The following is a 13,558-nucleotide window of genomic DNA, read 5'->3' on the forward strand; positions in this document are numbered from 1 at the left end:
TTTGAGTTCTCTTTTAAATTGGGTTCTTATCTTTTTTTTGTTTTTTATGTGTTACTTAAGAAGTTTTGGAATGCTGTGCTCTTACCCTCATTTTCCCCATAAGCACTGTGGATTTGTTGCATGATTTTGTATAGTACGGTGATTTTAAGGAACTTAAATGTTGTGATCTGGCAAAATTGACTAATTGCTTTGTCTCAAATCTATCTATTCCTCTGTCCATTTGTTTTTTGATGCATTTCAAAGTAGACTTCACACCTAATCACTATAGCATGCATATTAACTAGAATTTGATATTTGTTCACCTTGTTTTTAAAATTGTAATATTTATGTACAGTGAAATACACAGAAGTGTACTATTTGAGTTTTGCAGATACATAGATCTGTGAAATGCAGACAGCTTTCAAAAATACAGAATAATACCATCATCATCAGAAATGTCCCCTGTGTTATTTCCCAGTCAGGCCCTGTCCTTACCCTCTCATTTTGCCTGTTTTTAGAACTTCATATAAAAGGAATCATACTCAGTATAACATTTTTTAAGTCATCTATATTGCGTATATCAGGAATTCACTTTTTATATATATATATATATATATATATATATATATATATGTGTGTGTGTGTGTGTGTATATATATATATATCTTTATTGATTTCAGAGGGAGGAAAGGAGAGAGAGAGAGATAGAAACATCAATAATGAGTCATTGATCGGCTGCCTCCTTCACACCCCAACTGGGGATCAAACCTGCAACCTGGGCATGTGTCCTGACCAGGAATCGAACCTGGATCTCCTGGATCCTAGGTCAGTGTTCAGCCGTTGAGCCACGCCCAGCCGGGCCACTTTTTGTTTTTTAATTGAATTTATTAGGGTGACATTGGTTAATAAAATTATGTCGGTTTCAGGTATACAGTTCTATAACACATCATCAGTATTATTGTATTGTGTATTCACCATCCCAAGACAAGTCTCCTTCCATCACCGTTTATCTTCCCTTTACCCTCTTCTAACCCCCTCCACCATCCTTTCCCTCTGGCAATCGTTATACTATTGTCTTCGTGTGAGTTCTGTGGGGTGTTGTTTTGTTTGTTTGTTTGTTGTTTGTTTTTGCTTAATCCCTTCACCTTTTTCACCCAGCCCTCCAATACTCCTTCCCATTGCCAGTTGTCAGTCTGTTCTCTGTATCTATGAGTCTGTTTCTATTTTGTTTGTTATTTTATTTTGTTCATTAGATTCCTCAGATGAGTGAAATCATATGACACTTGTTTTTCTCTGACTGGCTTATTTCACTTAGCATAATGTTCTCCAGATCCATCCATGTAATCGCAAAGGGAAATAATTCCTTTTTTATGGCTGTGCAGTATTCCATTTTGTAAATGTACCACAGCTTTTTTATCCACTCACCTACTGATGGGCACTTGGGCTACTTCCAAATCTTGGATATTGTAAATAATGCTGCAGTGAACATAGGGGTGCATATATTCTTTCGAATTTGGGTTTGGGGTTTCTTTCGGATATGTTCCCAGAAGTAGAATCACTGGGTCCCATAAGGCAATTCCATTTTGAATTTTTTGAGGTGACTGCATACTGCTTTCCACAGTGGCTGCACCCATCTGCATTCCCACCAACAGTGCGGAAAGGTTTCCTTTTCTCCGAATCCTCACCAACACTTGTTTGTTTACTTATTGATAATAGCCACTCTGACAGGTGTATTGAGATATCTCATTGAGGTTTTAATTTACATTTCTCTGATGATTAGTAATGTTAAGCATCTTTTTATATGTCTATTGGCCATCTGTCTGTCCTCTTTGGAGTAGTGTGTTTGCTTAGTTGGTTTTGAGTTGTATACGTTCTTCATAAATTTTGGATATGAACCCTTTATCAGATGCATCATTGGCGAATACATTCTCCCGTTCTTTGTGTTGTCTTTTCATTTTGTTGATGGTTTCTTTTGCTGTGCAAAATCTTTTTAGTTTGATGTAGTCCCAATTTTTTATTTTTTATTTTGTTTCCCTTGCCCTAGGACATGTATTAGAAAAAATATTGCGAAGAGAAACGTCAGACATTTTACTGCCTATGTTTTCTTCTAGGATTTTTATGGTTTTGAGTCTAACATTTAAATATGTTTATCCATTTTAAGTTTATTCCCGTGTATGGTGTAAGTTGATGGTGGTTTCATTTTTTTGCATGCACCTGTCCAATTTTCCAAACACCATTTGTTGAATAGAGTATCTTTACCCATTGTATGTTCTTAACTCCTTTGTCAAATATCAATTGATTGTAAAGGTGTGGGTTTATTTCTGAGCTCTCTAATCTATTCCATTCATCTATATGTCTGTTTTTATGCCAGTACCATGCTGTTTTGATTAATATGGCCATGTAGTGCCGTTTGATGTCAGGTAGCATGATTTCTTCAGTTTTATTCTTATATCTCAAAATTGCTGTGGCTCGTTGTGGTCTTATGTGTTTCCTTATACATTTTTGGAATATTTGTTCTAGGTCTGTGAAATACTCCATTGTTATCTTTTTTTTTTTTTTTTTAATTCTCACCGAGGATACTTTTTCTATTGCTTTTTTCAGAGTGTGTGGAATGGGGGGGGGGGTGGAGGAGAGGTAGAGGGAGGGGAGAGGAGACATTGGTGTGAGAGAGACACATAAATTGGTTGCCTCCTACACGTGCCCCAACTGGGACTGGGGAGCAAGCCTACAACTGGGGTATGCGCTCTTGGCCGGAATTGAACCCAAGATCATTAAGTCCAGGGGCCAACGCTCTGAGCACTGAGCCAAACCAGCTAGGGTATCTTGATAGGAATTGTGTTGAATCTGTAGATTATTTTGGGAAGTATGGACATTTTAATGAACACAGTATATGCTTCTACTTATTTGTATCTTCTTCAGTGTCTTATAATTTTCTAAGTATGGGTGTTTTATCTCCTTGGTTAAATTTATTCCTAGGTAATTTTATTTTTTGATACAATCACAAGTGAGATTAATTTTCTTAGTTTCCCTTTCTGATAGTTCATTATTGTTGTATAAAAATGCAACTGATTTCTGGATATTTATTTTGTTTCCTGCTACTTTACTCAATTCATATATCAGTTCTAGTAGTTTTTTGTTGGAATCTTTAGGGTTCTTTCTATACAGTATTGTGTCATCTGCATATAATGATATTTCTACTTTCTTTCCATTTTGGATGCCCTTTATTTCTGCCTCTTGTCTGATGGCTGTGGCTAGGACTTCCAGTACTATGTTGAATAAGAATGGTGAAAGCAACATCCCTATTTTGTTCCTGATCTTAAGGGAAACACTTTTAGTTTTTGCCCATTGAGCATGATGTTGACTGGGTTTGTCATATATGGCCTTTATTACCTTGAGATATGTTCCCTTTATTCCCACTTTGCTGAGAGTTTTTATCATAAATGGTGCTGGATTTTATGAAATGCTCTTTCTGCATCTATTACGATCGTGATTTTTATCCTTCATTTTGTGTATGTGTGTATCACATTTATTGATTTGTGGATACTGTGCCAACCTTGCATCCCTGTAATAAATCCCATTTGATCATGGAGTGTGATCTTTTTTTTTTGAACTTTTTTTTTTTTTTTAATATTATCTTTATTGATTTCAGAGAGCGGAAAGGAGAGGGAGAGAGGGATAGAAACATCAATGATGAGAGAGAGTCATTGATCGGCTGCCTAGCCCGCAACCCGGGCATGTGCCCTGACCAGGAATTGAACCCCAGTCTCCTGGATCCTAGGTCGATGCTCAGCTGCTGAGTCACACCCAGCCAGGTGGAGTGTGATCTTTTTAATGTATTGCTAGATCCAATTTGTGGATATTTTGTTGACAATCCTAGCACCTATGTTTATCAGGGATATTTGCATTTAATTTTCTTTCTTTGTTGTGTCTTTATCCAGTTTTGGAATTAGGATAACATTGGCTTCGTAAATTGAGCTTGGGAGTCTTCCCTCCTCTTGAATTTTTTGTAATAGTTTGAGAATTGTAAGTGTTAGTTCTTCTTTGAATGTTTGGTAAAATTCACCTGTGAAGCTATCTGGTCTAGGACTTTTGTTTGTTGGGAGTTTTTTTATTACTGCTTCAGTTTTTTAGTTGTAATCTGTCTATTCAGGTTTTCTGATTGTTTCTGATTCAGTTGTTTGTTTCTGATTCAGTTGTGGAAGATTGTATGTTTCTAGGAATTTATCCATTTCATCCAGATGGTCCAGTTTTTTGGCATTTAGTTCATAATATTTTCTTACAGGTTTTTGTATTTCTTTGATGTCAGTTGTTACTTCTCTTTCATTTCTCATTTTATTTATTTAGGTCCTCTATTTTTCTTGATGAGTTTGGATAAAAGTTTATCAATTTCGTTTATCTTTTCAAAGAACCAACTTTTGGTCTCAGTGATTTGGTCTTTTGCATAGTTTTTTTAGACTCTGTTTTGTTTATTTCTGCTCTACTCTTTATTAATTGCTTCTACTCTCTTTGGGCTTTGTTTGTTGTTCTTTTTCTAGTTCCTTTAAGTATAAAGTTAGATTTTTTATTTATGATTTTATTTCTTGAGGTAGGCCCGTGATGCTATGAATGCCCTCTTAGGGCAGCTTTCACTGTTTTCTATAGGTTTGGGGTTGTTGTGTTTTTCATTTTCATTTGTTTCAAGGTATCTTTTGGTTTCTTCCTTGATCGCATTGTTAACCCATTCACTGTTTAGTAACATGTTTTATAGCCTCCATGTGCTTGTGTTTTTCAGTTATTTTCTTGTGATTGATTTCTAGTTTCATACCATTATGGTCAGAGAAGATACTCAATTTGATTTCAGTCTCCTTAAATTTTTGAAACTTGTTTTGTGTCCTAATGTGTCTTTCCTGGATAGTGTTCCATGTGCACTTGAAAAGAATGTGTAGTCTGCTGCTTTGGGGTGAAATGCTCTGAAGATATCAATTAAATCCATCTGATCCAGTGTGTCATTTAAGGCTGGTGTTTCTGTGTTGATTTTCTGTCTGGAAGATCTATCCATTGAGGTCAATAGGGTGTTAAAATCCCCTACTATGACTATATTATTGTTGCTCTCTCCCTTTATGTCCGTCAAGATTTGCATTATATATTTAGGTTGGCTGCACAAATGTTTACAAAGGTTTTATCCTCTTGTTGGATTGCTCCCTTCAGCATTATGTAGTGTCCTTCTTTGTCTCTTATTATATATAACCTTTTATTTTAAAGTCTATTTTGTCAAATACATCAGTGATGAGAGTGTCATTGATTGGCTGCCTCCTGCATGCCCCCTACTGGGGATTGAGCCCAAAACCTGGAAATGTGCCCTGACGGGGAATCGAACTGTGACCTCCTGGTTCATAGGTCGACATTCAACCACTGAGCCACACTGGTCAGGCGGGCCTTCTTTTTTTATCCATTCAGCCACCCTATGTCTTTTGATTGGAGCATTTTAGACATTTACATTTAAAGTGATTATTGACAGGTATATATTTATTTTCATTTTATTCGTAACTGTGTTTCTCTCTCTCTTTCTTTCTTTTTCTTAAAGAAAACCCTTTAACATTTCTTGTAATACAGGTTTGGTGGCAACAAACTCTGAATTTTTACTGTCTGGCAAGCTCTTTTTTTTTTTTCTTTTTAATCCTCACCCAAAGATATTTTTCCTATTGCTTTTCAGAGAGTGGAAGGGAGAGAGAGCTAGAGAGAGAGAAAAACATTGATGTGAGAGAGAGAGAGATTGATTGGTTGCCTCTTGCACTTGCCCTAACCAGGGACGGAGGATCAAACCTGCAACCCAGGTATGTCCCCTTGGCCGGAATCGAACCCCGGCCCTCTTTAGTCTGCAGGCCGACACTCTAACCACTGAGCCAAACTAGCTAGGGCTTTGGCAAGCTCTTTATTATCTCCTTCAATTTTAAATGGTAGCCTTGCTAGAAAAGTAGTCTTGGTTGTAGGTTTTTGCTTTTCATCACTTTGAATGTTTCATGCCAATCCCTTCTGGCCTGAAATATTTCTCAGAAATCAGCTGATAACTTTCTCTTGTTGCTTTTAAGATTCTTTTTTGTCCTTAACCTTTGCCATTTTAATTATGGTGTGTCTTGGTATTGGCTTCTTTGGGTTCATCTTGTTTGGGACTCTGTGCTTCCTGAACTTGTGTGTCTTTTTTCCTTCACCAGGTTAGGTGAGTTTCAGTCATTATTTCTTCAAATATGTTTTCAATCCCTTTCTCTGTTCTCCTTCTGTCATCCCTATGATGCAGATGTTGTTTACTTCATGTTGCCCCAAAGGTTTCTTCAACTATCGTTATTTTTTAATTCTTTTTTCTTTTTCCTGGTCTAATTGCGTGTCTTTTTCTACCTTGTCTTCCAGATAGCCAGTTTGATCCCTTGCTTCATCTAACCTACAGTTTATTCTTTCTAGTGTATTATTTTTTCAGATATTGCATTCTTCATTTCTGACTGGTTAATTTTTATGGTTTCTGTGTCTTTTTTTTTATATGATTTTATTGATTTCAGAAAGAGGAAGGGAGAAGGAGAGAGATAGAAACATCAATGATGAGTGAGAGTCATTGATCAGCTGCCTCCTATACTCCCCCTACTCGCGATCGAGCCCACAACCTGGGCATGTGCCTTGACTGGGAATTGAACCTCAGTCTCCTGGAGCATAGGTCAGTGCTCAACCTCTGAGCTATGCTGGCTGGGCTCTGTGTCTTTTCTCCTGCTGTTGTCGTTCTCACTAAGTTTCTTGAGCACCCTTATAACCATTCCCCCCCCCCAACTTTATATCTGATAAATTGCTTGCCTCCATTCCATTTAGCTCTTTTTCTAGAGATTTCTCCTGTTCTTTTATTTGGGGTATGTATCTTTGTCTCCCCAGTTGGCTGCCTTTTTGTGTTTGTTTCTGTGTATTAGGTAGATCTGCTATGACTCCCAGTCTTGATAGGGTGGCCTTATGTAGTAGGCCACTTAGGGGACCCAGTGGCGCAGTCTCCTTGCTCACTTTCACTGGGTGCTCCAGGAATGTCCCTTGTGTGGGTTATGTGGGCTACCCTGTTGTGATTGAGTCTTGATAGCTATTTGCCCATTTGTGCATGAGTTCTTCCTGCAGGCTGTCTGACTCTGAGGATCATCCCTGACCACTGTGTACAAGCTGCTCTGTGCAGGTGCTGACAACACGAAGCGGAATTTTCTTCAGTAGGTTCTGGTGCCTGCCTAGATCTCCCTTGGATATGCCCCTTATGAAGCTAATTTGATCCTGCCCTGATGTTGTCTGAGCCTGGCTACTGTGTGTGTTGGTTCTGGGGCCTCTCGGGAGGGACTCTGGTGCGGGCCAGTGTCAGATGCTGCCTGTGACTGGCCCTGGGCAACCTATTTGGGGCTACAAAGCCACAGTTTGTGGCTGCCTCTGCTGAGCCTGCAAGGGAAGGACCAAGTTTTGTACCAAGGCTGGCTTTAACAGCACTGAGCCAAGGGGGCAGGTTGGCAAAATTCCCAAGATACCCCCAGATCTGCCTCTGCCTGCCCGCCGGCTGTTAGGCTCTGTCAATGAAAGAACCTCTGGCTTCACTCAAGCTGCATGAGGTAGGTTGTGAGTGAGTAATCAGGTAGAGGTGAGTGATCACCAGTTTGATACAGGTTCAAAGTCAGTGCTGGTTCTCAGGCCACTCAGCAAAAGTCCCAGGGTACACCAAGTCTAGGTGCCACTCATGGGGTGCCTGCAGACCTTTGTGGTGTGGCGGGGTCTCAGGGAGTTGATAGGGTGAGGCCAGCAGAGTTTATCAGGCTCAGAAATATCAAAATTTGGCCATGTAAAAGGAGGGCTCTACACTGTTCAGGCATGCAAGGGGAAAATGGCACCACACATCTCTGTCTCAGATTCTGCCAGGAGCCTATTTTCATCAGGGCAGAGCCATTAGGTGTGGGGATGGTGGGACTAGATCTCTGGTGAGGGGGAGGCACCAGTGAGGTTCATGGGAAAGTGGGGAGAGTGTGCCCCACCCCAAAGCCATACAAGCCACTGACACCCCCTATGCCCAGAACTCTACATCCTGTCCCAGGCAGCTGACGACTCAGCATGGCATGAGTTCTGTAGGATGGGGTGAGAGGTAGTGCAGAGGGTAAGGCTATTGCTTTTCCCCAGGCTAATCCTTAGGAGGGGAGTGCCCCACCCAAGGAAGATGGCATCTCTGGTATGGGAGAGGGACTCAACCTCCTTTTTATTTCTGAATAGAATATACCACAACTTATGTATCCATTAGTTTGTTGTTAGATACCCATGCTGTCTTAGGATTTTGCCTATTGTGAATAAAGTTGCTATGAACATATTTGTACACATCTTTAGGTTGGACACATGACTTCTTTTCTCTTATGAGTGGAATTGCTTGGTCTTGGGGTAGGTACATGTTCAGTCTTAAAAGAAACCGTCAGCCATATTGCAAATATGTGGTACCATTTTAAATTCTCTCCAACAATGTTTGAAAGTTCTTAATTGTGTCATATTCTTGGCAACACTGATGTTAATCCTTTAATTTTAAACATTCTGTTGAGTGTACAGTGGTATCTCAGTGTGGTTTTAATTTTCATTTCCCTGTTGACTAATTGTATGTAAGCAAATTTATGTGCTTGGTTATTTGCATTATCTTACTTTGTAAAGTGTCTAATCTTGTTTGTCCATTAAAAAATGGATTGTCTTACGTCTTTTGAGCAGAAGTTTTTAATTTTGGTGAAGTATAATTTACAAGTTTATTGTTTTATAGTTCTTGCTTTCTGTGTCCTAATAAATCTTTGCTTTACCCCCATATGATTAGGATATTTTCACATGTTTTATTTTAGAAGTTTTATCATTTTAACTTTAATATTCAGGACCATGATCCATCTTCAGTTGACTTTTGTGTTTTTTGTGAGGTAGAGGTTAATGTTCGTTTTTTTCCACGTGTATATTTATTCTATCACTTTTTTTTAGAAAAACACTAATCTCCCTTTTGATTTGGCACCTATTACATAACATTAAATGACTGAGTATGGGTCTCTTTTTGAGTTCTTTATTAATTTATTCCATTGACCTATTTGTTGATCCTTATGCCAGTGTTACACTTTGTTGATTACTCTGTTTTATGGTAAATCTTGAGATTAGATTGTGTAAGTCCTATAACTGCATTTTTTTACAAAAGTTTATTCTTTTTTTTTTTTTTTTTTTACTGTATCTTTATTGATTTCAGAGAGAGGAAAGGAGAGGGAGAGAGAGATAGAAACATCAATGATGAGAGAGTCATTGATTGGCTGCCTCCTGCACACCCCCTACTGGAGATCGAGCCCACAACCCGGGCATGTGCCCTGACTGGGAATCGAACCCCTATCACCTGGATCCTAGTTTGAAGGTCAACTGCTGAGCCACGCCTGGCCGGGCATAAAGTTTATTCTTAAATATACAACAGGCTCCTAGACAACACTTCATTCTAGCTATAGGTGGCAAGAGATGTTATGATGGAATCCAGATGTTAAAACAGGAATGGAATTAAGGATCACCATTGCCCAATGCGCAGGGAACAGCTCACTTTTTGCCAGATTTCTTAATTCTACCTGTGGCCAGGGGGCCCCTCCCCGAGGCCTTCACTTTTTAGCTCCTCAAGTTTCTTCTGCTCCTCTTTAGGCTTCTACTTGAATACCTTATCTTCCTCTCCTGTCTCCTGGCCTGCTTGGACTGCTTCAGGGGCTGCTTCTTGCCACCTTCACTGTCAGACATGGTGCTTTCCACCCCTTTCCCAGACCCCTCTACTATATTCTTTTTCAAGCTTTCTTTGATCCTGTGCATTTCTATGTAAATGTTGGAATCATCTTGTCAGTTTTTACAAAACCTCTTAATATGATTATGATTTGGATTGCATTGATTCTAAAGATCAATTTGAAGAAAATTGCAGCCTTAAAAATACTGAGTCTTTTAGTCCATAAACGTGATATCTCTCCATTTATTTACATCTTCTTTAATTTCCCTTAGCAATATTTGGTAATTTTTAGTAGAGGTCTTGCATGTCTTAGTTTCAGTTTTTAAAGTGTTTTATATTTCCTGGTGTTTTGTAGATGCATGTGATTTTTAAATTTTATTTTCCTAGTGTTTGCTTCACTGTATATAAATACAATCAATTTTTTTATAGTAACCTTGTATCCTGAAATCTTGTTAAATTCACTTAAGTCTACTGATTATTCTGTAGATTCCTTAGGGCTTTTAAAATAGATTGATAAATGGTCACGTCACCTACAAATAACATTTGTTTTATTCCTTTTTATTATTTATACCTTTTAGTTCTCTTTGTTGTGTTATTGAAATGTCTAGGATTTGCGGTACAATTTTGAATATAAATAGTAAGAGATGGCATTCTTGCCTTGTTCTTAGGGATTAGCATTTAATATTTTACTATTAAATATGCTAGCTGCAGGGTTTTTTGTAAATGTAGGTTGAGGAAGTTCCCTTACATTTCTAGTGTGCTAAGAATTTTTATTGTGAATGGGTGTTGAATTCTGTCAGATACTTTTTTTGCAACTATTTAAATGATTGTATGTGTTTCCTCCTAATTTGGTAAAATACATTGACTTGGTGGTTGAATTTTAAATCAGCCTTGCATACCTGGGTTAAACACTACCTGGTGTTTATATATTATTATCATTTTGATATATTACTAGAATTCCATCTCAATTTACCTAGTGGCTTTTTCACTATATCTTTTTGTAGTATTTTAGTGGTTACTCTAGAGATTTTCACATATATATACCTGTTTTCATAATCTGCTTAGAATGTTGTATCATTTCACATAAAATGTAGAAATTTGCAATTATATAGGTTCGTTTACCACTTCATCTTTGCCTTTTTGCTGTAGTTGTCATGCAATACATCTACATATTTTATAAACTGCATAATACGTGTCATTTTTCCTTTGAAGAGTAATGCGTTTTAAGAAAATTAAGAGTGAAAGAAGTCTTTTATTACATACCAATGTGTGAGTCAGTTCCAGTGCTCTTCATTCCTTTCTGAAAATCCAAGTATCTGTCTGATGTCATTTCCTTTCAGTTTGGCAGACTTTCTATAGCATTTTTCTTAGTGCAGGTCTGCTGGTAACACATTCTGTTTTTCTTTTATCTGAAAATGTTTTTATTTCACTTCCATGTGTTGGCATGGGTCCCCCACTTCCTTTTCTGTACTTTTGTATATTTTATTCCACTGTTTTCTGGCTTTCATATTCTCTTGTGAAAAGTCAGTGAAATTCACCTTTTAGTAGATTCTGTAGTTTTTTTGTGTACAGAATAGCAGCAACTAAAAATAAAGATTATTTTATATCTTCTAATATTTTTACAGGTAATTTAGTTTTCTAATTTTATTAAATTATCTATAACATTCGAAACAATGTTTAACCATTGTAGGCATCTCCATGTTTCTGATTTTAATAGAAATGGCTTCAGTATTTCACTGTTGAATATCTCGCTTGCTCTTAACACATAATGACATGTATTATATAGGAAAAAGTGTCATATTTAAGTAGTTTCCTTTTATTCTTGTTCTATTTGGGTTTTTATTAGGAATGGTAGCTGAAATTTGTTAAATGCCATTTTAAATCTTGATACAGTCACAGTCAATTAGCTTTTTAACAAATTGGAATCATTCCCAGCTGGGTGTAGCTCAGCAGCTGAGCATTGACCTAGGATCCAGGAGATCTTGGTTTGATTCCTGGTCAGGGCACATGCCTGGGTTGCGAGTTCGATCCCTAGTCGGGGGCATGCAGGAGGCAGCCAATCAGTGATGACTCTCTCATCATTGACGTTTCTCTCTCTCCCCCTCTCCCTTCCTCTCTCTGAAATCAATAAAGATATATTAAAAAAAAAAAAAAAAAACAAATTGGATTCAGTTGCACTTTAGATTTTCTTCTTGCATTAGTACTTACAACTGTATTGCTTTAGACTTTTCTTTTTTTGAACTATCTTTATTGGGTTTTATTAATATAACCTTTTAAAATTAATTGCATACCTTAATAATTACCTTTTCTTCTTGTATTTCTTTTGTGGAGATAATTTTGTTCTTGTTTTATAAATTAATAAGAGTCTTATGTTTAGGTGTTTTGTCAATTTTCCAAAACTTAAAAAAGTTTTAGAGAGAGGGGAAAGGAGAGGGAGAGAGAGAGAGAAACATCAGTGAGAGAGAAGTATCAACATCGATTGGCTGCCTCCTGCCCATCCCCTGCCAGGGATTGAGCCTGAAACCCGGGCATGTGCCTTGACTGGGAATCAAACCAATGACCTCTTGGTGCATTGCTCGATGCTAAACCACTGACCACACTAGCCAGGCCCAAAACACTTTTAGAAAACCAATATATAGATATCCTATAGTATGTACTTTTTAGTGTAATTTTATTAAGGATTTTAGATGTTTTTGTATGAAATTTACATTTTTTTCAAATATATATCTATGTTATTTTGTGTGGTTGTGTGGTCTGGATTTTTACTGTGCCCTTTTGAAACACTTTTTTTTTTTTAATTTAACATCTTTTTTTTCTACCACAAGCCCCTCAGTACTTTTTGTTAGAAGTCTAAATCTTAAATATGTGTAGATAAGTTGTAAGATTTTTATTGTTGTTAGTAGAGTGTATAAGTATTACCAATACTTTGGATGTATTTATGAATATTAGAATTTACTGTGATACGGGTTTTATTGTTACTTAATATTGCCCTCTTTTGCTATTTAATGAATTGCAATAACTTTTTGTAACTACCCTATGAATTTCAACTTGGGCTTGGTTCTGATAATAATTGAGAGTGTTTGGTAATTTATACATATATGATTATAATAATCTGCTTTTCTTCTTTTCTTTTTGTTTTAAACAGTTACATGGGAATTGGTCTTTCTGCCCAAGGTGTGAACATGAATAGACTACCAGGTACATTTGTAAAATAAATTTTAATTTTTTTGCTTTTTGACATAACTTATAACATATATACCATGCTTTTGTTTTGTTTTGTTTTGCCTGTTTTGTTTTTTGGTATTTTTAACTTATAGTACGTAGTCATATCAACTTTAAATATTTTACTGTGGTTGGTTCTGTCTGCTCCCCAACACATTCTTGGCTTTTAACCCATTTTCAGTTGTTTAATATTCTGGTAATATAGGCCTGCTGTTAAAAGTTAACTAAGGAAGGTGTGAATTCAGATGCAGAACTGTTTCTTGAAACCATGAGTCACATGAAAGTGATACTTGGATTATATATTCTGGTGTTCTATTTACTAATGTTTAAAATAATTTTGGAGGGAACTTTCTGAAACTAGAAAGTAAAATAGAAAAATCTTCTCTTTTATATTAAACTGTGTGTATGTATGTGTGTATTTGTGTGTGTTTAAACCAAATCAAAGCGAAATTCCTTTGGTCTATCAGCAAAGGAAATATGCATGGGAAATGTGTCTTGCTGTTTTTTGGGGTTTTTTTTGTAGGAGTTCTCTCTGTTTAATACATGTTTTAGTGTACTGTGTGCTGAATTTATTTTCCTTAATGTTGTAAACAGTATTTTAATATAGAAATTACATAGTGT

General features: G+C 36.9%; 1 protein-coding gene across 1 annotated transcript in view; it reads left to right on the top strand.

Annotated features, from left to right (window-relative positions):
• RANBP9 (RAN binding protein 9) overlaps positions 1-13,558 on the top strand; it is a 77,855-nt gene that overhangs the window by 30,150 nt on the left and 34,147 nt on the right. Inside the window, exon 3 of the mRNA XM_081144149.1 lies at positions 12,861-12,913. Coding sequence (XP_081000275.1) covers positions 12,861-12,913 — 53 coding nt within the window. The remainder of the gene's footprint in view (positions 1-12,860; positions 12,914-13,558) is intronic.

The sequence above is a fragment of the Miniopterus schreibersii genome (assembly GCF_964146895.1).
Source record: "Miniopterus schreibersii genome assembly, chromosome: 8".
NCBI classification, from domain to species: domain Eukaryota; kingdom Metazoa; phylum Chordata; class Mammalia; order Chiroptera; family Miniopteridae; genus Miniopterus; species Miniopterus schreibersii.